This window comes from Cornus florida, unplaced genomic scaffold, assembly GCF_030987335.1.
Source record: "Cornus florida cultivar Cherokee Brave unplaced genomic scaffold, ASM3098733v1 CherokeeBrave_3.0.0_Hap2_Chr02, whole genome shotgun sequence".
In the NCBI taxonomy this organism is placed as follows: Eukaryota; Viridiplantae; Streptophyta; class Magnoliopsida; order Cornales; family Cornaceae; genus Cornus; species Cornus florida.
The window spans coordinates 18,008,238-18,034,928 of NW_026775572.1; the positions used below are offsets into that span (position 1 = coordinate 18,008,238).

Sequence of the window (26,691 nt, forward strand, 5' to 3'; positions counted from 1 at the left end):
TTCCCGTAATACTTAGAGTAGTTAAATGTTAAAAGCTGATTCCATTGACCATTTTATTTGTTTTATCTGTCATTTGTTTATTTATGCGATGTATGAAATGCATGGAATATATAATTGTTAATTAATTATTATTCATGCATTGGATCCATGATATTTATTTAAATGGCTTGATTTATATTAATTAAGTTATGAAAATTAATTGGATTTGATTACTAATTAATTTGAGGGCACTTATTGGAAAACGCAAAATTATTTTTTTTGTAAATTAATTTTAAAAGTGTGCTTCAAATTAAATATTAGTGAATCGTTTAAAGTCCAAATATTTTCTAAATTTAATTGGATTAAAATCAAGACGTTTTGAATGCATTATATCATGTAAATAAATAAATTTAAAACCCTACTTATGAATAATTAAAAATTAAGTGGGAGCGGGGATTTTTATACATTACCCCATGGCCTTCGTTATTAAAACCATTGTAATTAGATCTTCAAACATAAGGCCCCACGCATGATTTGAAGAGTCTTAATATTACAAGAATGGTTGTCTCATGAAAATATAAATATTAAATGTTCATTGTAATTAGATCTTTAAAAATAAGGCCCTACGCATGATTTAAAGAGTCTAGATTATAATGACAACATATTTAATGTTTAATTTTTCGTTAGAATTTTAATAACGTTATACACTCAATCTAAAATCAATAGTGTTAGCTTCCCAACGAAGTGGTCTATACTAGGTGATTTTAGAAAGGCTAAATTAAATCGGGAATCATTTCATATGATAGACAAGGCATTATCTTAAGAGATATGAAAATGATGGGATTTGCCCGCCAATAGCAATAATGAATTTCGCCAACCGAATAAGTTATTGGCGCATTGGTTATTCGATTTTTCATGCAGTGGTTAAGGGACCCACATATTATTATTTTAATGGAAGTGCTCGCTTAATAGCAAATGCATCTCAATAATAGTAATAATGAACTCCTCTAACAGGATAAGTTATTGACGTATTGATTAGTTGATTTATTATGCTACAGAGTTGAGGGACCCGCATTAATTAAAAGGGATTGTTCACCAATAATGATAATGATCTCTTGTTCGATTGAGATTAATTGTATTATGTGGTTAACAAGCTCATTTTAATTTTAAATATGCATGACATTATTAATAGTTCACCTTGCATATTGTATGAATGCATTTATATTCAGATTAATTATGTCTAATCCAGTTTATCTGCTTGCTTACATATTCTATGATATTGGACATTATTTATAATGACTGGAAAATGAACTTAGATATTTTATTCACAACGTAAGGGTACAAAATGTGTTTATTACTCCTATACCTATCTCTTTTACTTTGAGATACCAAATTTGACATTAATGCTTTTAATAAATTAGATAAGGCAAATGATATGACTTGGTGCAATATTCTAGAGTTTAGCTCGAATACGCTCCAAAGCTAACATTTACATTATTTTATTTTCTTCAAGCATCATGTTAAAATTTAATAAGATGTTTTGGTGAGATTAAATAGAGAGTATGCCAAAGTACTATGTCAGACTTGAATAGCATCAAGATAGCCTAAGGAACTCCAGTATGAAATCGAATTTTGAAAAATGATTGTTTATTATTTAAAAATTAGCTGGAGATCAATAAGGCTGACTTGGGTGGTAAGTTTCAAGTTGACATGATTATTGCCTTGTTACCAAACTTGTTCGACTCTGTTAGAGTGAACTAAATAAGGAATCAGTTTGAGTTCACACTCGCTGATATTCTTATAGAATTGGTAACAGATGAAGGGATAATCAAGAGTTTGGGCGTTCCTATCAATCTAACCTAGTCTATACCATCTTCTTCTAGGCCCAAGTGGACGGGCAAAGCAAAGAAGAAGGATGATAATAGGACTAGGCTAGCACAAAACATAGGTATCTAAAAGGTTAAAGGGAATAAGGCAGTGTATGTTGAGGGCGAATGAAACTGTTTCTTTTGTCGCTAACTAAAACACTAAAGGACGAACTGTTTAAGCAATGACATGGCATAGGAAAATATATATTTAATCATTGAGCCATGTTATGTGGTTGCGTCTATTAATTCCTGATGGATAGATTCTGGAGCCACTAAGTATGTTTGCAATTTATTGTAAGGATTTCAGGAATCCAGAAGCCTTGATGATATGGGAATATATTTGAACTTGACCTGATGTCAAGGTTGTAGCTAAGTCAGTGGGAGTATTATATCTGAAATTAGAGAGTATAAGGATATTAGTATTAGAGAATTATCTTTATGCACAAAGGTTAGACGCTATCTAATTTTTGTTTCACTTGTGGTTTATAAAAACTGTGTTGTTATTTTCTAAAACTGGTTTTATAAAATTGAATAGATGTGCGATTGCTTCTGGTGCATTGAAAGATGGTTAATATACTATAATCATAAACTCTTAAGATTAGCAGGATGTAGAAACTAATGTTGCATCTTCTAGATTGAATGTTAAGAGAAAATTTGTTATTCCTAACTCATTGTATTTTTAATGTCTATTTTTGGGTGGTTATCAATCAAAATGAAATTCAAAGATTGGTCAAAGAAGGTTTATTACCTAGTGAGGCAGAGGAGCCTAAACCAAACTTGTGAACCCTGTTTTGAAGGATAGATAACTCTAAGGGCTTAATCAGCCAGATGAAATAGACATAAAGGACAATGGGAGTCGGTACACACGGACACGTGTGGTCTTGTGAACATCCAAGCAAGATTACTCACGTTTTGGATAAATTTACCTGTTGCGACACAAGTCTTATACTTTTGGTATATTCCGAGAGGGTCAAGACTGATGTGGAGCACAGATTAGGTAAACTTATCAAGACACTTCGATCTGATCGAGGATATGAGTATTTCTTGGGATAGTGCAAAGACTATATGGTCAATGAGGGTGTTGTGTACCAGTTTTCCGCAATTGACGCTAAATTAATTTAGGTGTCAAATAGGAATAACAGAATTCCACTTAACATGGTTAGATCTATGATCAGTTATGCCACATTATCTCTTTCATTTAAGAGTTTAGCGTTAATGACATCAATGCGCATTATGAACTGCATTCCATCTTAGTCTGTCTCAAGGATACCGTTGAGCTGTGTTTTTGACTAAATCTTAGTTTGAATCACATGCACATATGGGGTAGTCTTGCACATGTGCGCTTGATATGGACAAGTAAGTTGGAAACAGATCATATGCATGATAGATTTGATAGCTAATCTAAAATGTCACTAGGACTGATTATTTTATGATCTCAATGATAAAAGTTGATTGTTTATACTCACTGTTTATCTATAGGAGAATTATATTATGAATCACATACCTAGTAGCATAGTGTTAGAGAATATGGTAAGAGTACCAGATGTACCACATATAAACACACTTATTATAGAAATTGAGAATAATATATGAATTCCCTATTAATGCGTAAACATCATCGATTTCTGCATCGGTACATTGATGTAGTGGGAGGATTATCATCCAATTCGACAGAATCATGTTTTTAGGTGAGACCATTATGGACATCTTGGTTAAACATGAGTTGGACCCAGTAAGCTACACGGAAGCGTGAACCGATGTGGATACAGATCGTTTTGGTGAGTTACTATGAAATCAGAGTTGGAATCTATGTATTTTAATAAATTCTGGGATCTTGTAGAACTTTCTAGTAGGGTGATTCCTATGGAAGGCAAGTTAATCTACAAATAGATACCAGAAGATTTCTTAGTGAATAAATTATGATTGTACAAGGGAATGTCATTATTTTTCTAATTCTATATATATATTGATGACATCCTACTCATTTAGAATGATGTGGAAGTTTTGTCATTAATAAAGAGGTAGTTGTTCAATTACTTTGAAATGAAGGATTTTCAGGATGTAAGCTGGATTCCTAGGATCAAGCTTTTGCAAGATCAGGTTAAAAGGAAAATAGGCTTATCTTAATAATCCTACATTAATAAAGTTTTGACCAGGTTTGGTATGCATAACTCAAAGAATGAGTTCTTGCTTTATTGATATGGATGGCTCTCTCTAGTAAGTAGTTTTTCAAGACTATCAAAGGAGATTGAGCAAATGAGACTGGAACAATATGTTTCGGCATATGAGAGTCTCATATATGCCATGGTCTATACCAAACAGGACATCCGCTACATAGTAGGGATAGTCAGTAAAGATCAGTCCAATACTGGACTTGACAACTGGTCTATTGTGAAAAATATCATTAAGTACCTAAGGAGAATCAATGATATCATACTCATTTATGGATATGATGATATGGTCCTAGTTAGGTATGCTAGTTCTGATTTTCAATCAGAAGTAGATACTATGAGGTTCATGACTTAGTGTATGTTCACTTAATGGAAGGGAAATCAGTTGGTAGATTGTCAAGCAGATTTCAACTGTTGACTCAAACCTGCAAGTGGTGTATATTGCAGCCTTAAAGGTGGCAATATAAGCCTATTGGTTTGATCTCACTGATTTAGAGGTTGTGGAGCATACTAGCCTGCCTATCGAGCTATATTGCGACAATAGTGCAGAAGTAGTCCAAACCAATTACCCAAGGTTCCATAGATGAACAAAATACACTGATAGGAAGTATCATGTTCTACATGATATTGTCCGGCAAGAAAATGTACTTATAGCTAGAACATTGCATTGGAACACAACTTTGTTGATCCATTATCAAAGGTGTCATTGATCAATAATTTTGATCATCATCTGGATAACATTGGAGTTAGGTGCAATTTGAATTGGCTATGAGGGCAGGTGGGAGCTGTTGGGATTTATATGCCCTGGCATAGCAAATTCCTGTTTGGATTAATTGACATATGTTCCTGACGTTTCTGAAATATTTATGTTTTATACAATTGGTGAATTTAATGTATTATATTTCGATTCACTATGAAATTGATTGTGTCCATGTAATTACAAGAAATATTTATATATATGTATGTGATGGCAATCAATGCATGATATATAAATAGTAATTATAAATTGTTCATAGTCGGTAATTATGGATGGACTCATAATTAATTAAGACTTGAACTGGATCCGCGTTAGGTTGAGATATATTGCGAGAGCCGTCGTATGCAATTACTCCCTATCACCGTCATGGTATTTGACTCTTAAGCATGAGAAAAGTATAGACTCTTTTATTAATTAATAATTACTTTGATTTGTTCGGCGGATTCTTCGGGATCCTTAGACCGACACTTCGGGTAGTTATGTAATTAATAGTTAGAGGGTTATATTTTCAATATTTGCATCATTGATACTTGTATTTATTTTGTATTGATTATGGTTGATCACAAAGTAAATTCGAAGGCCTTCGTATGATTTTAGACAAAATGATTTATTATATATTTATTTATTAAATTATTATTTTTGTCAAACAAATATTTTATTGTGATCGAGCCAGAAATAATCAAATGTATCAAAATAAATATATTAATTAAGTAGTCGGATTGATGGCTATATTTATCCGATAACTAATTATGCATAGAGGGGTCAAAGTGCAATATTGACTTAGAGGTTATTTATTATTTAATTGGAGTTCAATTAATTTCTTTTAGTGGAGTAGAAATTAATTTATGAATTAATTTAATTGGGTCCATGGACCGGGCCAATCATTAATTCGTTGTAACCAATAAAATAATAGGCCCAATGGATTCTCACTCATAGCCCAACTTGATATTGGAATCATATTAGATTTGAGACATGTAAATTAGAGATTGAGAAGGATTCGTTGTTTCCTTTTCTTTACTTTTATGTTGCCTATAAATATACATGGTTTATGTATATTTTAGGGGTGATTTTTAGTAGAAGAAAAAAAGGAATATATTTTCTCTCTCTAGAAAATTAGGGTTTAGGTTCTCATCTAATGGAGGCTCCCACAAGCCTAGTTTTCCAAGGTCATTCATGGAGGCATATGAGTGATTCCTAAAGGCAAACCAATTACCAAGAAGATGGAGATCCAAGGAGAATGCATCTTGCTAAGGGATCTACAATAAGTGAGAACATTCACTTTAGAGGAGAGATCTAAGGTTTACTCAAACCTTGATGTAAGTATTCAATCTTTTAATTGAACGATACATCATGTTTTATTTTTGCATAAAACTTGTCTCTATGTGATGAATCAAGATCTATGAATTTAAATCCCTCGAAATTTTTTTAAAATTAGCACGTTTTCCAACAGTTTCATCATCATCCCTCACTCCTTCCACTTTTTCCTTCCATTCGACCAGCACATGAGAAGGCTCATCCATCACTTTTCTCTTCCATCCTTCCTCAGTCTATCCCTCCAATCAAATATGACATTAAACTATTTTTCATTTTCCTTTAACTCCCCTTTATTCATTTTTGGAGGAATACAAAACTTTCCCAAAACATGAGCTAAGAGGAATACTTCATCCCTCCTTTCTTCTTTCTCCTTATCTTTCCTTCATTATTTCAAATCAAAAATAGCATTAAAGAAACAAGTTATCTTTTGAAAACAAACGAAATGTAATAAAAAATTTCCTTTACAAATTTTGTTCAAGGTTTATGGACTTGGATCCTCTAAGTTAAAATTATCTAAATTATCGCAAGTTGAATTTCTTATAAAATGACATGTAATATTAAAAACATATCTACTGCTGGTGTTAAACCACGTTAACTAATTTAAATAAACTTTGAAAACTGCACCGGTCCTCTCTCGCTCTCCTCTTTATTCTTTGCCATGCTTTTTGGCGCCTAGAAGCTCTGGAAATATTTCACGCTAAAAATGAATGTTAATTGCCACGTTTTTTGGTGGGAATATTTTGTGCCAAAAATAATGTTTTTTGCCACGTTTTTTGGCGCCTAGAAGCTCTGGTTCACTCTTTTTTATAAAATCTAAATTACCAAATTTCTCTATTTTTTTGAAATTTAAACTGCAAAATCCATTACAAAGGCTTTTAATTTGCAGTTTGGCAGGCCATCAATTTTTGAAGTTCTGGCTAGGTTAACTCTTTGCCGCTTGCGAGGCTTGCTTTAAGTGACTCAATATAGTGCATCAATCTCTACTGCGCTTGTTACATTGACACTCGGGTGCCAATCGAAGTCGTAGTATGTCAAGTATGTATTATGTGTGTGTGTGTGTATATATATACATGTGATATGTGTATATTTATGATCATGTTTCTTTGTTTGAAAATAATGGCTCATTCTGTTTCTTTTGTATTTATTCTCCCATCTACATTTTTTTGGATGTATCTATCTAGATTATCCATGTATTGCCAATCCAACACAAGTACTTTTTTTTCGGTTATTAATTCAAAACAAATACTTCTTTTTAATATTTTTTAAATTTCATGTTAGAAAAGAGCATGTTAATAGAACATTACTGATAGTTTCTTTTTCTTCCTTTAGTGGTTGACGATCATATGAATGGATTAAGGGGTTACAATGATTGGAAACCAAGACTCGACATGGAATTTGATTCGGAAGAATCAGCATATAATTTTTATAATGAGTATGGGCGTAGAATTGGATTTAGTGTCCGAAAAGATCATGTTAATAGAAGTACTATAAATGGGGAAGTTACTTCTAGATTATATATTTGTTGCAAGACAGGTTTACGAGTAAAAGACAAGCGAGACAACTTGACAAAGACACCGAGAGCGGAAACAAGGACAGGTTGTTATGCTCATATGCATATTAAATTAAATAAAAAGATTAAAAAATATTTCGTGTATAAGTTTGAAGAAGAGCATAACCATTGCTTGGTTGTACAAGAATGCGCCAACATGATGCCATCATAGCGTAAAATATCTGCGTCTTAAGCAATTGGGGTGGACTTGGCAAATGCATCTGGAATATCTATGAAGTTCTCATATGAACTAATGGGAAGGCAAGTAGGTGGAAGAGCATGTCTTGGTTACACAAAATTAGATCAGAAGAATTACTTGTGTTCTAAAAGACAAAGTAGTTTGGCCTTTGGAGAGGCAGTTAGTTTGCTAAAATATTTTCAGAAACAAGCATTGGAAAATCCATCTTTCTTCCATGTGGTGCAGTTGGATAGTGAGCAACAAATAACGAATATTTTTTGGGCCGATGCAAAGATGATAATTGACTATAGTCAATTCGCAGATGTTGTCTCTTTCGACACTACTTACAAAACAAATAGAGCGAATCGGCCGTTTGCAATATTTGTTGGGTTAAATCACCACCGAGAGATGATAATATTTGGGGCTGCCTTGATGTACGACGAAACAATAGATTCTTTTGTGTGGTTATTTGAGACATTTTTGAAGGCTATGTCAAAGAAAAAACCCAAAACGATATTTGCTGATCAAGACGCAGCAATGGCAAAAGATTTACAAATTGTGATGCCCAAAACATATCATCGACTTTGTTCTTGGCATATCATGCAAAATGCCATAAAACATTTGAATGCCTTGCATGTTTAAGGAAAATTCATGTGGAATTAAAGATGTTTTAGGAAAATTCATGAATTATTATGAGGACGAAGACGAGTTCTTAAGTGCTTGGGATGCTATGATCATCGCCAAGTATGATGCTGGTGAGAATACTTGGTTGTGTAGTATGTTTGAACTTTGAGAAAACGGGCTAAGCCATATGTCAAACAAGCATGGTCTGCGGGAATGAAGAGCACACAACTTAGTGAAAGTTTCAATGCTAGTTTGAAAGGCTATCTAAAGTCTGACGATGACTTAGTGCAATTTTTTACACATTTTTGAGAGGATGCTTCATGACAAGAGATATAAGGAGCTTGAAGCTGAATATGCATTATGCCACAAATTGCCAAAGGTTAAAATGCATATGAAGATGTTAATACATGTGGGTAATATATATACCACTGCAATATTTGATAAGTTCCACAGACAATATGAAAACTCAGTAGATGCTGATATAAAAGGCTGCACTAATGATGGTGAATGTTTTGTATATATAGTTGTAAATGGTAGAGAATGTAGAGAACATCAAGTTAAAAACAGCTCACATGACTTTGTATCATGTAGTTGTAGAAACTATGAGATGAAGGGTGTGTTATGTAGCCATCCAATAAAGATTCTTAGAGAAATTTTGCATGCTAAGGAAATACCAAGTGAATATATTTTAAAAAGATGAACGAAAGATGCAAGAGTGGGGGTAGTGCAAGATTGCCATGGGCGCAATATTCAAGGAGATGTTAATTTGGAGGTGAATTCTCGTTATAGGAACTTGTGTTCTATATTCACTAGAATTGCATCTAGTGCGGCTGAAACTGTTGAATCATATGAGGTGAGTCTCAAGCATGCTAATGAGTAAAGTAATGTGGTTGAAAATTTTTTAAGATTGCAAGCCAGTGTAAAGAATGTGAATTTGGTGCATCTGATAGCTTTGGTGGAAATAAGGAAGGACATTTCATAGATATATCAAATGATATAATTGCAAAGGGCTTTAAGAAAAGAGAGTCCTCTCGAGGAAGACGATGGATTCCAAGTAAGCTTGAGATTGCATTACAAAAAAGAAAAAAGAGAAGAACAAAGTCGACTCAGGTACTTATTTTTAGTGCATGTGTACAATTTTATATTTTTCATTTACAATGTCAAGACTATTACACTTCAAATGCATTATAAGGCTACGGAAACACCAACCAACTTATCTCAAATTGAAACCAATATTGAAGCCTCAAGAACGATGTACCAAACAATTAATGTGAGTGGCTATAGATCTATAATTTTTTTTTTTCCAATCATTTGTCTTTTCTATTATATTGATTAAAATATATGATTTGCTAGGGTGCTGAAATACCAAACACTTATGCATGGATGAGTTATGAATTTATGCGATCTCCATCTTCAAATCATGGTTTCCCATATCAGGACCTTCAAGTTTCGAATAGCACACAATGCAGTCAGGTAAGCATTGTTTTGGATAGGTTTTTATTTTTTTATTTTACTGGTGATCAGCTTAATGTTACTTTAATTACATGCGTTGATATTTTTAAGTCTTGACATTTGTTATGTTATGTTTTAAGGACATTGATCTAAATGAAAATGAGAATTTAAGATCTTCAATTCCCGAAGACCTTCAATTGGTGGTTTCAGAATTGATCGATATTAGGTATTTATGGCTTTTTCTTTAGTAATATTTAAATTGTTTGGTAATATTTTTTCAGTCACTCATTTTATGTAGCTACGCTTGTCTATGTTTCTCAAGTGGCTGGAATGGTGGTGGTGTTTGTTCTCTTGGTTCTTCAACTGGCTACAAATATCTTTTTTTTTTTTTGGGTGTGTGTGTGTTTGTGTTGCAGTCCTAAAGTCATTATGCTATTTAAAACTTCCTTGAAGTACAATTGCTAATTGAAATTGTGGTAGATTAAATTGTGCTGTTATTAAGTTAGTTGAAAACAATTATGATTTCCATTATAAATAAATTAGCTTTTATTGCTACAGTTTTTGAGGCTTGGAAGGAGATGAATCTCAAAATATTTCAAAATGAATGCAGATATGTTGATACTTTGATCAAACATATTACTCTATTAGTCAGATGAAGAATGCTCTATGTTAAAAATATGTAGATAAATCTGGTTAAAGACAGGCTGTGTGATGAATGGTGCTTACCTGAATCTGTATTTGGGCTTCTGAATTCATAGTTCAATATTCTGATTCATATATTGAATAACCTGTTAATGTACAGTCTATATATATATGCATCAGGTGAAGTGCAAGTAGGACAATTACAGCTGTTGTTGGAGCTGCTTGTTCAATTGTTATTGCGAAAACGATGAGGGAGAGATAACGATGTTAAACGTCATTAGAGAGTGAATTTTTCTTAATTCAAAACGGTGCAGTTTTTAAACTTTGATTAAATTTTCCTTATTTCAAAACGGTACAGTTTTCAAAATTTCTTAAAATTAGTTGACGTGATTTAACACTAGTAGTAGATAGGTTTTTAATGTTACGTGTCATTGTGTAAAGAATTCAACTTACGATAACTTTGAGAATCTTTATGTTAGAGGATACAACTTCTTTACATTTGTATCTTGAACTCAATTCAATAATCTTTTTTTTTTTAATAGTAGTTTTTTCTATAGCGTTCTATCTAAAGTCGTTGCCTTTATTAAATCACATCTCACTGTATCCTCCTTTCTCAGTTCCAATCTTAGTTTTTTTTATTATTATTATTATTATTAAAATTTACAAAAGTACGCATATATAATGAGAAAAAAATAAATAAAAAATCCCAGTGGGGCGGCGGGGCCGATGCACCCACTGGATTTATGGTAAGACCATTGCCTGTCTAATAGTGTGACGTAAGTCTCATAGAGCATGAGCGAGATCCACTACGAGGGTGGGAGGAATAAAATAGCAAACTCTAAAATTTGATTACTCTAGAATATTTGTACATTTATGTGCTACTAAATATACATGTGTATGTATCAAAATTTTCAATATTTGTACACATGTTAAAGCTCATTATATACTTTGTGAAATATTAAAAATGCAATTTGATTAGCGCGAGAAAATGTGTTTTTATAATAATCTTATTTCTTCTATGTTAAGAGATTGTACATAATATTAGTAATACATAAAATACAAAAATTATGGTATATATTTTATTTTTAAGGTAATATGACATGATAAATCTATATATTTATTATAAAATTTAAAAGATATATTGTTTAAAAAATAAATCATTATGAATTCGATGGTTCACAAATTGAGTTTGTGGATTGACAAATAGAATTCGCAAATTGACAAAGGATTTATTCTCATAGTGCTAATTTGCGTACAAAACGTGAAAATGACGTCCATGTGTTTCCAAGAGAATGACAATGAAAACCAAATATGACATATATTCTTTTATTGCCCTTTTTTTTTTTCTTTTTCTTTTTTTTTTTAGTTTTTAGATTTAAAGCATATCAATACATTCAATAGGTGATGTTTGTCGGTTGTCCATGGTTGGTGAATTCCTCTCTAACTCTACAGATGGCTTTATGTTAAGTGTGTGGATAAACTAATAGCTGATTATGAACTCTTTCAACTAAAAAAGCGTTTTGTTGCTGGAACAACTAATAAGCTATAAACTAGTTTTTTTTTTTTTAAAAAAAAAAAGAAAGAAAAAAACACAAAACATAAATAGATAAATCAACTTGCATAGTTGCATGCAATTTTATTGTTTTCCGTTCCCCAATTGGATATAGAGAATTTGTTCAAGTCTACATATATTTACAAGCTAGTTCTTATATATTCAATTGTAACAATAAGTGAGAATGAACAACTAAGAGTTGTTCTAACATAATGAAAATCAATGAATAAGAATAAAAAATTTGATTCTCCTTTTTCTTTTTCTTCATATAATACCTCCCACAAAGTATATAATACCCCCCATAAATTTTTCAACAAATAAAAATATGAACAAACCCCGACAGTGTTTAGAATGACTCCACTAATGAATATAGTTACAAAACAAGAAATTTCAATGTCATCATAATTCATCCTGGCATGTGCATGCATGAGTTTTTTTTTCTTTTATTTTTTTTTTCTTTCCAACCACAACCTATTTTAATCTAAGCACATTTAGGGTGTGAGATCCACTCAACATTGGAATTCCCCTGAAATCAGAGAGTGCATAGTGATGAAGGTTTTGTAGCCTTTTTTTGATCTATGCTTCTCTGGACTGAGCACAAAAAAAAAAGAACAAGCTTTATATATATTTCTTCATTTATTTGCAAGTAAAAACAGCTTGTTTGCTCAAAGGGTGTGCTTGTTGATCTTTTCATTTGAGTCTTTGATCTTTTCATTTGAGTCTTTGCCTTTCACAATTTTAGGGTTGATGGTGAACTCTCCGGTGAGTCCATGCTCGCCACTGCTCGAGAAATCCTGGCTTGACTCTCTCACCTTCTTGAACTTCTTCATGTCCACGCCAGTTCCGTTCCCATCATAATCAGAGCCGGAGCCATAGATCTTGCTATGCCCCGGTTTCACCCCCTCGTTCAAGTCATCCAACGACACATCTCCTTCCAGTGCACGCACAACCTAGTATGGTAGTATCAATGACGGACCAGAAAATTGTATGAGAGGGGTAGCCTTGAACAACAATAATATATAGAAATTGAGTGGGGCATTCTTACGATTTTCCCAAAAAAAATAGGCACATTTTTTAAAAATTTACAAATTTATAGGTAATTTTGTAAATTATTATTATTATTATTATTATTATTATTATTATTATTATTATTTCGGTGGGGGCAGTTAAGACTCAATCTAGACCAGGCCATTATTTAATTTTACTACCCTAAGAAACCAATAAATGTAATATGATGTCAAGGTAGATTGTATTACTGACAAGGAGCTTAGGCATGGCATTTTAATAACAATAACCTTATACTGCTGTCAGAAAATGCGGAATGAAAATATAAGATTCATGTAGCGGATGTCAAATAGTTGGGAAAAGACTTAGGTGGTTGTTACTGTGATAAAATGTTAATACCAAAGCACCAATACCATGCATGTAAGAACAACAACAACAATAAACTTATAGAAAGAGTTTCCTACCTGGCTCATTTTCGGACGCCGCCTAGCAGAATGCCTAATGCAAGCAGCAGCACTCACTACCATACACAGCATCTCATGGTGCTTGTAGCTGTCCTTCAACCGCGGATCCACCATCTCTTCGTAGTCTCCAGTATCTACAGCGCGCAATAGAAGAGGCCTAGCCTGTTCATGCATAAACCACAAATTGGATTATCAATAGAGCAGAGCTAGGTGGTTCTCCAATGCATACATACATACACGACTTATGCATACAAGTGTGTGTGAGTTGCTGAAGTAAATGAAAAGCAACTGATAGATCAAAGTGAGGATTCAAACCCAGTCTACTAAGGTGTCATCCATATCAGATTCAATATCCACAGGTCTTCGACCGGTAATTAGTTCCAAGAGCATAATACCATAGGAATAAACATCAGACTTCTCAGTTAGCTTGCCACTTGATGCATACTCAGGTGCCAAATACCTGTACTCGCATACCAAAAAAAAAAAATCCAATACATTTGCATCAAATTTTCGTCTACTTGATTTCTTAATGCTGCAAAATTACAACCCAAAGTCGGTTTTCAAAGGAAATTTGCGCCAAAACAATTTTTTAAGTTTTTAAAATTTGAAAAGAGAAGGAAAAATGGCTACGGAGAATTACTAGCCTAATTAACTTTTTTGCCTGTAAATTATAATATATTGGGCTTGATTTTCCTACCCAAATGTTCCCATAATACGTGTTGACACATGAGTGCTGTTGTCATTAGAAAGCTTGGCCAGTCCGAAATCTGCCACCTGATAAAAAATGGTAGAGAACATCATCAATTATCTTATGAAACTGAGAGAAGACTAAACATATCCAATTATTGCAGTGCTGCAGTGACCCTGCAAATTAATACCTTGGCTTCATATTGATCATCAAGTAAAATATTAGCAGCCTTGATGTCTCGGTGGATAATTTTAGGGTGGCCTGCACATAGTGATTAAAAAGAATGTTAAGAGACAGACAGAGACAGAAATGGATAGATAGAGAGAGAGGGTCTGAATTACGTACAATCTTCATGAAGGTAAGCAAACCCTCTAGCCGCTCCAATCGCAATCTTGAGTCTTGCTTGAAACTCCATTGTCGGACGATCCTTTCCTGCAAATTTGAACGTGCAAGTGACATTGATGAATATGAAGGAACACTCTAGCTAGTGTGATAAAAGTACGTTCACTTGAGCTATGTTTGGTAGCATGGAATTAGTGCTTTGAAATTATAATTGAAGAAAATTTTGGATTTGGAGAAAAATTAGTTCAAACTTTAAATAAAAATTTCTTCAATTCCAATTTCAAGGCACCAGTTCCATGTTACCAAACATAAAAGTTAATAAATTAGAATTTCAATCCTTTAACTAAAAGATCTCAGCCACATTTCCACATTTTCTGTGAGCTAGGGAAGTGCACAAATGTATTATAAATGCAATGACCAAAAGTTTACTTACAAGAAGGCAACAGTTGTACTAGTCATGAAATACAAATATTATCAAACAACAATACTAATTAAGAGTGTGTAGCCAGAGAGGTTTTTATCAATGGGATAAAAACCCCATTGACTAAACACATCGATTTGGAAAATCGGGTTAGAATTTAAAAAATAGCATTGGTTAGGGAATAATTTTTCAAGTCAGGATGTGAAATACAAATATTATCCAAGAGTTTATATGGTTAGAGAATTAATTTGACAGTGTAAATCATACCATGCAGATGGTATTCAAGTGTGTTATTTGAAACAAATTCATAAGCCAACATCCTCTGAGCCCCTGCAATGCAGTACCCAATAAGCGACACAAGATGGCGATGATGGACACGACTGATAATATCAACTTCGGCCTGAAATTCTCGCTCTCCCTGTCCGCTACCATTTTTGAGACTCTTCACAGCAATCTCCCTCCCATCTGGCAACACTCCTTTGTGAACATACCCAAACCCGCCTTGTCCCAAGAGGTTAGACTTGGCAAACCCTCCGGTTGCAGTTGCTAGGTCCTCATAGCTGAAGGAGCTTGTGTTGAACCCAAGAGCCATGGCAGGGTGTGGAGGCGGCACGGCTTGGTATGGAGCAGAGAAATTAGAGGATGCCATGTCAGCGCTCATCAATGGCGGTGGTGGCGGCGGTTGCCCCCAAACTCCGTGTTCACTTGGCGGTGGATGATGCATGTTATGATGATATTGTTCAGAATATTGGGGTGGTTTGTTGTTCCAATTCCCATGTTGTGCACTATTGTAATAGTCATCTGCATGAAACCATTTATTAGAAATTATTAGAAAAATAGTCATCTGTTACATTTATTGAAAATTGCGACAACCCATTTATGCCATGAACTAATGCCCTAAACTCTTTAATTAAAGTTGTCCAACTTAAATAAATTCAAGTTTTGTGTTCAAGTATATATTGATGATTGGTAGTAAAAAAAAAAAAAAAAAACCATTTTTTTTTTTTTATAATTTTTTTATATCAAATTAGGACAATCGACATTTTGTTTAAAATTAAAGGAAAACATATGGTAATTAGTTAGAATTGGACACAGGAGATTGCATGTAACTAAGGCGAGTCTAGTATAGGAGTGAATTTAATAGCATGTTACTAGAAAATTTTATATGTACGCGTCTTTACGTGTGTGTGTGTGTAAACTTTTATTTGATGTGGATAGGAAAAATAAACTCTTTAGAAAAAAAAAATATATATATATATATATATATAAAACAAAGAGTAAGGTTTGATTGTGTACTTCTGTTTCCTGCAGGAGCACTATAGTACTGCATTGGAGGAGGCTGCTGTCTCTTCTTCCTCCTACAGCAACAGAACAGGCAGATTATAACCAAAAGGAGCAATATTCCGCCCCCTACCACGGCTCCTCCAATCAATTCTTTTGTTGCGGTTGGACTTAATGATTTGTTGTGATCTTGTGACGATGGTGACGAACGGTGCGATGGTGGAGGTGGAGAATGGTGATTATTATGACCAGTCGGGGGAGGTGAATGGTTTGGCGTAGTGCTGTTATGGTTAGAAGATGAAGGAGGTGTAGAGGAGGAGTTTGAACTTTTGGAAGTAGAATTTACATTTTGGTGTGGAGATGGTGGTGGCGGGGTGGATTTTGATGGTGGCGACGATGATGATCCGGAAGAGGGTGGTGAAAGTGAAGGAGGTGGTGATAAAGAAGGAGAATCCGATGACTCAGAAGCCTCAGTGGACGTTTCTTTCTTGGCACTTTTGGTCATGATTTAAGTCACAATATTGATTAACGTACCCGCCACTCCACCAAACAATGACCCCTAATCAAAATTAAACAAACAAAGTGAAATATGAAAATAGCTTACATTAATACCAATCATATCACAATAACCCAATGCAAGCATATAACATGGCATGATCATCATCCTAGCTGGTTAGCCATGAATTGAAGAAAACAGAGAACAAGCCCAGTTATGGTAATTTCTAATCAATACTTTTCCTTTGGGAGAAAAGTAATGAAATTTATTCACAATAGGATTCTTGTTTATTAAAGAGAGACGTAGAGAGAAGAAGGAAGAGGAGAGAGAGGGAGAGGAGGGAAATATTTACCTTTGGGAGAGGGGGCAGGGGGATTCTCAAAGAAAGCAAACAAAAGGGATTTTACATGGTAATGTTTCACCAAAGAAACTGCAAGCCATCCTTACATCCCCATTAACCTCCTACAAAATAGGGAAATTAACTCTCCAAAATCTATTTTGGGCTGTGTTTCCTATTATTGGCTGTTGTGTGCTACACCCTTCATTCAAGGGCACTAATGTCTTTTCTTAAAATATCAAGGTTCTGCCGGTAATTTAACTTAGCGAAAGTAGGGTCAATTTCCTTTCTCACATAAATTTGGCATGCAGCAATTGGACACCCAAGGAACTGTAAAAAAGGTACAGAATGAGGTGATCCTAACCCAGAGTCAAAACAACATCTGTTACCTATTTTCGTTGTGCTTTGTTGGGCACCTTAGTTCTAACTCGAACCTATTTTCGCTTTGCATATCTGGGCATCTTAGCTTTTTGGGTTGGAATTGCTTAAACAATTTCACCTATTCTTGGCATGTGGATTTCCATTGTATATACCATAATACCAATTTCCACCTCAGTTGTTAATGGCCTAACAAATGGCTTCACTTCCACCCTTAAAGCTCTTAAAACAAGTGTCACAAGTATGACCGTACAGTCTAGTCATCCATTAGACATAATGTCATACAAACAAAAATTTTGTATAAACCTTTTATACAAAATGGTATCCCTAGATATGAGGCTTTTTGTATTAACTGTTGTAAGTATGTCAAGTTTTCAACTTTCAAGGGAATAAGCAACCCACAAACTTACTTTTCTCCTCCTTTTTCTGTCTTCTTCTTTGGTCACTGGGCTGTGCAATGCAAAGGAGGACCATTCACTCGCTCAAACACAGGGTTACAACTTACAAGTCCAACAGAGTCTTGAGCTCAAGTTTGATTGTCGAGTTTGAACTCGAGCGTTAGCATAAAACGAACCCACAAAAAAGTGTTCAAGCTTGTCAATTTCGAGCTGTTTTTTTAATCAATTTTGGCCTCATTGACCTCAACCTCTAGTTTGAGATAAAGATTCTTAAGGAGAAAAAAAAAAAAAAAAAAAAAAACTACAAATTTAAACAATTCTTCATAAATGAGTCTTATCGAGATCATTCACCTAATTTTATTAAGGTAATGTACATTTCATGTTGGAACCAACTATTAATTAGTTATATCTATAATTTATAATAACACTCTATAGTGTTATTAAGCAAAATCAATTTTCATCAAAACTAAACAAAAATTAATCGTTTTACTACGTATTTAACAAAGGCTGACCAGCTTAACTGGGTTATGGACGAGTTGCACCAAATCAACTTAAATCCCCATTAAAATCTAAAAATATTTTGACGCAGCTGGGCTTTCATTAACAGCATTGATCAATTAAGTGTCATTGTTAAAGAATAAAATTAATTGATTATCATTATCATTGAATATCTAGGCCTTTGCACCCATTTTGGTTCTGAAACGGATGGCCTTGATTTGGCTGTGTAAAATCTTATGGAAATGATTCCTGAGAAAGATGTTGAGAAAATTTTGAATTTTTCTAAGTGTTTCTGGCTGTTTATCATCCTAAAGATTGATATCACCATGTTTTTCCAAGTGTTAGTTATGGTTATTTCTCAAAAATTACTTATGTACTAACTACTAAGTATAGATATTTTCCTCTAATTTTCCGGCTTCTTCTTTCTACCATCTATATTCTATTTCTCTACTCTTATCTCTATAGTCTCTATTTATATTTATCTAAGTTTAGTAATTAGGATGCTGGGAAATCACTCATGCTCAGTCCCATACTGTCACTTATCTTTATTGCGTCCCTCTTCCTCCTTTGTGAATGACATTTTGAAGACACATTCTAACAAAAACAAGTCACTTCTCAGTTCCCACAATCCACTATAGCTCTCAAAATCATGCTACTATCCTCAATAGTTGGAACCCATTAACTACTTAATCACGATATATGGGTTTGTTTGGTTTGTCACTCAAAAAATAGTTCTCGAAAACTAAAAAAATAAAAAATTATTTTCAGAAAATTATAAAAGAAAGTGACTTGAAAATTGGTTTTTATAATTGAACTCTCAGAAACTAGTTCTCAGAAACCGTCAACCAAACAGGTTTTTGTACAGTTCTCGATTCTGAGAAAACCGAACCAAGCAAACCCTATAACTTGTCAGCATCAAAATTAGTTTAAAATTGCCCTTCAATTATTCGTAGAACAACATCAAGATTCCCAATTTGAGTATTGAGTATGCATAAATATACATATATGTATGAGTCTAATATAAAAATAAATAAAAAAAATAACAAATAAAGAAATGGATGTGTCTAAACAGAGAACAGAAATGGGAGAAAAGGAGCAGACCTTGACCGTATTGAAGCGACGACTGGTGATAACAGACGCAACACCGGTGAGAGGACCCAAAGGGTTTAAGGTAACCCTTTTTCAGCATCAAATTGGAACTGTGTTGTTTCCAAGTTACATGGGTTTTTAACTCAGACACTTGTGTGGTAATTTATCACAATCTCTCTTGCACAGGCTCGAATAACTACTTTTTTATGATTTACATGGATTTTATAGAGATTACTCCTTCTCTGGATGTGCGATGAGTTGGAGTGAGCTAGAGAGAGAGAGATGAGAGAGAACATGGTTCGACGCAGAGAGAGAAGAGACAGAGGTGGTACAGGGGTAGTGGAGGAGGTTTATAAAGGCTAACCAAAACGGCGACATTTTTTGTAATGTCCTTTTGACACTCACAGAATAGTTATAGAGACTCGTAAAAATAAAGACAATTCACTAAAAGGAAGAATTTTTATTTAATTTTTTTCCTTTTAATTTGAATTTTCAAAAAACAGTTTTAAATAAACATCAATCAAACAAATTTTTGTTGCAATTTTTTAATTTTTGAATACCTACTGCCCATAGTTACCGATGAGTTTTATTTTTTTTAAATCAATGGTGCTCAAACATTGACTTAAAATCACACTATTAATTTTATATCAAAATACGTTATGATACTCTAATCAAACTTTTATTATTTAAAAAAAAAATTTATATTTAAGTAAAATGTTTTGTAAGATTGAGAAACAAAATGTCTTAGTTAAAAAGGCCACTTAAAGGTTTTTTTTTTTTTTTTTTTTTTTTTTTGAATACTATTAATATTAACAGATAAAGCAAAAAAATTATTTGATGTTTTTTACTGACCTTTTGGACAACATAATATTATTCAAATCACAACTAAAGTTACAAAATATTTTGGTAACACCACCGTGGCACTAAAAATTTAATTTTAACAAATAAGCCTTTGGGTTTGAGTCCAAATCATTATTGATTTACTGTAAGGTGGACATTTGAACACGTGAACAATCATAATTGTTTGGTGAGCACAATACTGTACCAAATTTATTCATAACTTGTGTTTGAAGCACAGAGTGTTTTAAATTTAGAATTAGAAAAAAATTAATTTAAAATTTTAATAATTTTTTAAATTAAAATCTTCCAAACATAGCCAGTCAAATTCAATATAAAACTTGCATTACTCTTTAGTTAATTTGTTTTAATTATAAACCATTTTGACATCGATTTTTTTTTTTCCCCGAAATACTTCCTCACAAATTTTTAAATAAAAATAAATAAAAAGTTGAGAATTCAAGTATCGGTGAAAGTGTAATTTGTGTGCGTAATTTGCTGTGACGAAAAAGAAAAAAAAACAAAAAAGAAAAAAGAAAAAAAAGAAAGGAGTCAAATTGACTGGTGTCTGATGGGAGAGATATATGACTAGAAATGTCTTCAAAACTGCGTCCAACTTTGAAGGGAAAAAAATTTATATATATATATATATATATATTTGGATTATAGACCATTACAAACCCGATTCAATACCCCCACAGCTTTCTCGGGTCCTCTGAAGTCTGCTCCATCTTTCTGACACTCTCTCTCTCCTTTTCTTTCTCTCTCTACACAGATTCTCACCCGTACGATGCCTTCCCGGAGAAGAACGCTTTTGAAGGTCATAATCCTCGGGGACAGCGGGTGAGTGATATATATATATATATATATATATACACACAAAAACAATCAAGAACATATATATATGTGTGTGTGAGTGAGCGCAAGCTGGTTTTGATCTTCAATTCTAGGGTTTTTGCCATCGCTTTTTGTGATCTTCAATGAATTTGGTTTAGTCGATGTTGATCTAATCATTGATCTCTCTCTATACACATAGACTATTGCACAATTATTATGTATGGACATTGTTTAGAATATTGCAGTCTGTTGAGTATGAGCTGTTCGCTTTGTCTGTGATGTGCAGGGTGGGAAAGACCTCTTTGATGAATCAGTATCTTTCGAAATTTGTTTAGTGGTTCATTTACTGGAAATTAATGTTCCATGTTCACTGAAAAAGAAAAGAAAATTTGAATTCTGTGATTTTTTCTGTATAAAACGATTTCTCTGGTTCTGGTGTTGTTTGCCTTGAATATTTGATTTTAGATATGTAAATAAGAAATTTAGCAACCAATACAAGGCGACTATTGGAGCTGATTTCTTGACAAAGGAAGTGCAGTTTGAAGATAGGCTCTTTACTTTGCAGGTTAGTGGTAATGCTTATTTTTTATTTATTTATTTTTATTTTTATCAAGATTTGTAGTCGAGTGTGTATGTGCACGCACATTTGCTTTGATTTTTAGTGTTGAGGAACTTTGATTTACTATGTTCTGTTGCCTGTTGATGGAATAATGCCAAAAAATAAAAATGGCACATTGGGAAAAAAAAGAAAGAAAAATTGATACAATCAAATTTTTATTTAGATAGATTTAGGATATTGTTTCGGTGGTCTTCTTGGTATAGGTGCTATTCCAGGTCGACGTTGAACATTTTGTAATGATATGCAATTGAAATCATTTTGTAATTTTGCTTTATCCCCAAATTCAGCTTTGCTGCAAATTCCTTAATGGAAAGTATCCAATTTGTGTAATAACTGTTGCATAATTGCTATTGAAAAGTGATGGTTAACCATAGTTTGCTCAGCATCAACTGAATTTTTGTGAGATTGTGGTTATTTTGGTATGACTGAACTACATAATTGGGATGCGCCTTCCTCTCATCGTTAACTGCTACCTCCTATACCAGGTCTCTCATACAGTTATCTCAACAATTTATTTGCTAGGCTACTTGGCTATGTTGATTGTTTAGTGCTCATTTTTTGAAATATGAGGCAATAAAGCTAGTTCTTTATTTTTTAATTTTTTATGGTTAACACTATACACTTAAGATTGAAAGCCATTGGAAGTTCATTACGTGGTTTAGGCAGGTTCCCCTCTTGTGGTGACTGTTCACATGATTTGCTAGAAATATCAACTGATATTCCTCCAATTGCAAGTGATACCTTTTATTATTGGTTGAGGCGCTTATGCTATTGTATGCTTGGAAGAGGCATACCTTACCATTTCTCTCAATCAGAAATTTTTGTTGCCTCTCCAGTCCCTTCTTAGTTGTAGCATAAACCTTAATTCTAGCTTTTTTTATTGCAGTGGAGTTGTTTGGCTTCCACTTCTTTCATTAGACTTCTAAGGTTTTTTTTTTTTAGGTTTCTTAAACACTTGTTAACTGACTGAGTTGTTGCAATCTAAGCTGATCTTTTATTTTGCCAGATCTGGGATACAGCAGGCCAAGAAAGATTTCAAAGCCTAGGTGTTGCTTTCTATCGTGGTGCTGATTGCTGTGTTCTTGTATATGATGTTAATGTGATGAAGTCATTTGACAATCTAAACAATTGGAGGGAAGAGTTCCTTATACAGGTATTATTTATTTTTTTTGTTAGGAATTCGTGATTTTGCCCAAAAGAGGATCTACATTATCTTAGTCTTTGTTTTCGTCTATCTGTTGTTTGATTTTATCTTCATGGTGAAAATTCACATCTTCTTTCTTGTAGGAGTTTTGTTTTTGTTCTTTTATTTTTATATTTTTCATTTTTCCTTTTTCCTTTCATCAAGTATACTGCTCTGCAAAGAGCTGGATGGAAAAAGGAGGTTTCCTAGGCCAACCCAAATTGGGATTTTCTGTTGAGTTGAGTTCCTGTTTTGCTTTTCATCCCTGTCAACAATTATTTAATGCACTGGTACATGAAGTCTAATTTATTCCTCCCCCCCCCCCCCCCCCCCCCCCCTAAATGCACTGATTAAGAAATTGCTCAGTTGTGTGTGAAGTTAATATTATAAATGGAACGATAACGTGGAATATGCCAGTGATTGATTTAAGAATTTTCATGCAGGCCAGCCCTTCAGATCCAGAAAATTTCCCATTTGTTGTTCTGGGAAACAAGGTTGATGTGGATGGTGGAAACAGTAGAGTGGTAATAATTTACTTTGATTTTTTGTTATAATTAATTAATTACCTTTTGAAATGATATGATTTTCTTTTGCTGTTGATATTGACTTGCTTCTTTTTTTGAATGGCTACAGGTTTCTGAGAAGAAGGCACGGGCTTGGTGTGCCTCAAAAGGGAATATTCCATACTTTGAGACCTCTGCCAAGGAGGGTGTCAATGTGGAAGAAGCCTTCCAGCTCATTGCAAAGAATGCCCTTAAGAGTGGGGAGGAAGAAGAATTGTAAGTTGGAACAAGCAAACCATTCTTAGCATGCATGGACATTATAAATTCCCACTACTTTTTTGTATAGTTAAGGAACATACAACTATACGGAGGCTAGATGATTAAAAGGCTCTGGTTGGCATTAGAGGGATACATAAAAGGTATTCGGGCTCCTTAGCCCGCTTCGAAGTTGAGGTTCTTATGTGTGGTCAGAAGTGCATGGAGAGATTCTCATTGTTCTTCCTAAATGGTGTTGTGTGTGTAAGCAGGTGGGATATTTTGTGGATTGCATGTTGATTTGTTGTGCCGTTGTAAAAGGTGATGTGGGTTCGGTTTTGGCCTTGTTTGGAGAGGCTCGGGTGCCAGATCATGGCATATATTTATTGTTGGAATTTTGACAGGATTAATAGGAGAGAAAAAACAGGACTTTGATTCCTGCCCCTTTATGTTTAATGTGATGGATTAGGGAGAGTAATAGGGAGGCTTCTTGGAGGTGATCCATAAGTGTGAAAGCAATTTTTTTGGTGTTTTGTTTAGCTGGGTAACGAGAGGTTTGGCCTTCTCTAGAAATTTTACAACTTTTTTGAAACGCTAGATTCTGCTAGGAATATGAGTCACTTGTTGGCAATTACTTGCTCAAAACTTAGGTTGTAATATATTACTTTCACAAGTCATTTGAGTACAACCGTCAACGATAATGGAGACAGATTTTGCAAAAACACGCCCAAAATATGTATGCTCAATCACATATCTAAGGCACAGGTAAGTAGACCTTAGAAAGACCTTAAGTGACCTAGATTTAATCTTAGAGAGGGTGAAAATACTTATTTAAATGTGTTCTTTAAATAAGTTTTTCAAATTCATGATTTCTAAACGAGTTTTAAACTTATGTTTTTACTGAAAGACACTGTACGTTGATCAGTGGGCTGATCGACGAGTGCTCTTCAGTAAGCCTCGATTGACATGTGGATTGACCAAAACTTTTCTAGAAAATTATATTTTAACAGTATTCCACAATTGAAGACTCAATCGGTTGAGGGAACTCGAGTGTGCTGAGATTGATAACTTGATTAATTGAATCCTGCGCTTTTTGGTAACCCTCTCAAAATAGGTTTCTAAAAGGATTTAACTTATGAGTTTAAGTCAGTTTAGAAAATTATCTTTTCGAATCTGCAGGCATTGTCTATTCGAATCTACAGGCATTGTATATTCAAGTCTGTAAGTATTGTAGAGAGAATCCTTATTTTAGAGAGAAAAATCCTTCTCTACTCGATCTATTTCCCTTGAATACAATTATATGTGATTGAGTCATTAATTACAAGGAGATCATCAGACAAGTGACGAAGAACAAGTCAACCGATCAAAGCATAGAGCAGAAGGATTAAACAACCATGGAGATGCGGATGGCATGAGGAGAAATGTTATTGATGGAGCGGACTAGGGGCTGAAGACTTGGTGTGAATTTGGCTATGGTCTGTGTCAAGAGGTTACTTGGGGTTCTAGGGTGTGGGAATTGTTAACCTGGTTGCAACCTTTTTCGCATACAGTGGATTGTTCATAGCTGGATTAGGTCCCTTGGATTTCCTCTCTAACATTTTTCATGTAAATCTTTTCTGTCCCCTGCTCTTGTGACTTACATTTGTGGGAATGAAATTGATCAGTAAACCTAACTAGTACAACTGAAATTTACATCACAGTCAACAATACTTTAAAAAGAATAACAATGACTGCTGACTGGTTCCACTCAGCATTAGAAACATCCCGTCTCTTATCCTATCAGATGATCCTAACAAGTATCAGATACAAAATTATTATTTTTTTATTTCCTTAGAAAACATTTCATCTCCTTCTTTCAGACTGCTGTCATTTGATGACTAATTATTTCCTCTATAGAGATTTGTTTGTTGGGACGTCTAATCTCAATGAATGTAGTTCAGATGGATGAAAATAGTCAATATTGCTGCTAAAGTCACATGGAGCTTCTTAATTACTAATTTGGCTTAAATATTTCAAGTTCTTAAATACAATCTACTAGAATGTATTATTTTCCTTTTGACCCTGTGCATCTATATATATGTCTATATGTGTGTGTGTGTGTGTGTGTGTCTAAAATATCTTTTCTAAGGAATTAGTAAATCACTGACCATAACTTTACTGGAAGATTATTTTAGCAACTATTTACACTCTACAAATATAAAGATTTGCATAGGATAAAAATCAATATCTAGGTTCTCTTAAACAAGTATATTTGGTGCCGCAGAATGTTTTTGTGTTCGTGCTCAATATTTTCATGGCAGTATGCTCATTTTGTGCCCAAATATTATGGAAAGAATTCCGTTTTAAGTACTTCCCTATGTTATTTGGTATCATGCAATTAGCAAGTGAATGTAATTGCAAATTCTGTTGGATATTACTGTCTTAACCTTTCAGAATATTGCAGCGCCAATTGATACTAACACCACTCTTTATATTGTCATTTTCTGGTGGGAATTTTTAATGGCATGAAGATACTTTCCGGACACCATTGATGTTGCAAACAGCAGTCAGCAGAGATCCACTGGATGTTGCTAAACATATCATATATTCTTTTGAGCAATAACAAATATCTGCAGAGGCGCGACACAAGCAATATGGCTGCAATTTGTCATTTCTATTTGTTTGTAAGATACTACATCTGAATGTCAGTAGTGTCTACATGAGTAGTGTCTTTGAAGTGGTTGAGCTTGATTGTATGGTTGCTTTTTGTAAGTACTGCTTTTGATCCGATAAATTGCATTTGCATTTGATTTAGCCCCAGGCACAATTCGATTGTTGTTGAAAGTTAAACTAGATTGTATGCTTCCGTATTGTAGCTACTGGTTGATCTCTGATAAAGTTGCATTTGATTTAAACCCAAGGCATTAATTGGTTAGTGCTCTCCATGTTCGCTCATTGCTTCCCATTATCAAACCTTTTGAGGGCATGGTAAAGT

At 33.9% G+C, this 26,691-nt stretch overlaps 2 protein-coding genes across 2 annotated transcripts; one reads left to right on the forward strand and one right to left on the reverse strand.

Annotated features, from left to right (window-relative positions):
• Positions 1-12,438: 12,438 nt before the first annotated feature.
• LOC132294005 (putative proline-rich receptor-like protein kinase PERK6) lies at positions 12,439-16,839 on the reverse strand. Its single transcript, XM_059791708.1, has 8 exons — positions 16,303-16,839; positions 15,274-15,807; positions 14,589-14,675; positions 14,434-14,504; positions 14,253-14,329; positions 13,871-14,015; positions 13,556-13,717; positions 12,439-13,036 (listed from the first exon to the last, which is right to left on the reverse strand). Exons 1-8 carry the CDS (start codon positions 16,790-16,792, stop codon positions 12,752-12,754), a joined length of 1,851 nt encoding a protein of 616 aa, XP_059647691.1. The 5' UTR covers positions 16,793-16,839; the 3' UTR covers positions 12,439-12,751.
• A 4,147-nt stretch (positions 16,840-20,986) lies between these two features.
• LOC132294007 (ras-related protein Rab7) lies at positions 20,987-26,611 on the forward strand. Its single transcript, XM_059791710.1, has 7 exons — positions 20,987-21,163; positions 21,444-21,470; positions 21,623-21,722; positions 22,783-22,929; positions 23,403-23,483; positions 23,593-23,738; positions 26,228-26,611. Exons 1-7 carry the CDS (start codon positions 21,111-21,113, stop codon positions 26,289-26,291), a joined length of 618 nt encoding a protein of 205 aa, XP_059647693.1. The 5' UTR covers positions 20,987-21,110; the 3' UTR covers positions 26,292-26,611.
• Positions 26,612-26,691: the final 80 nt, after the last annotated feature.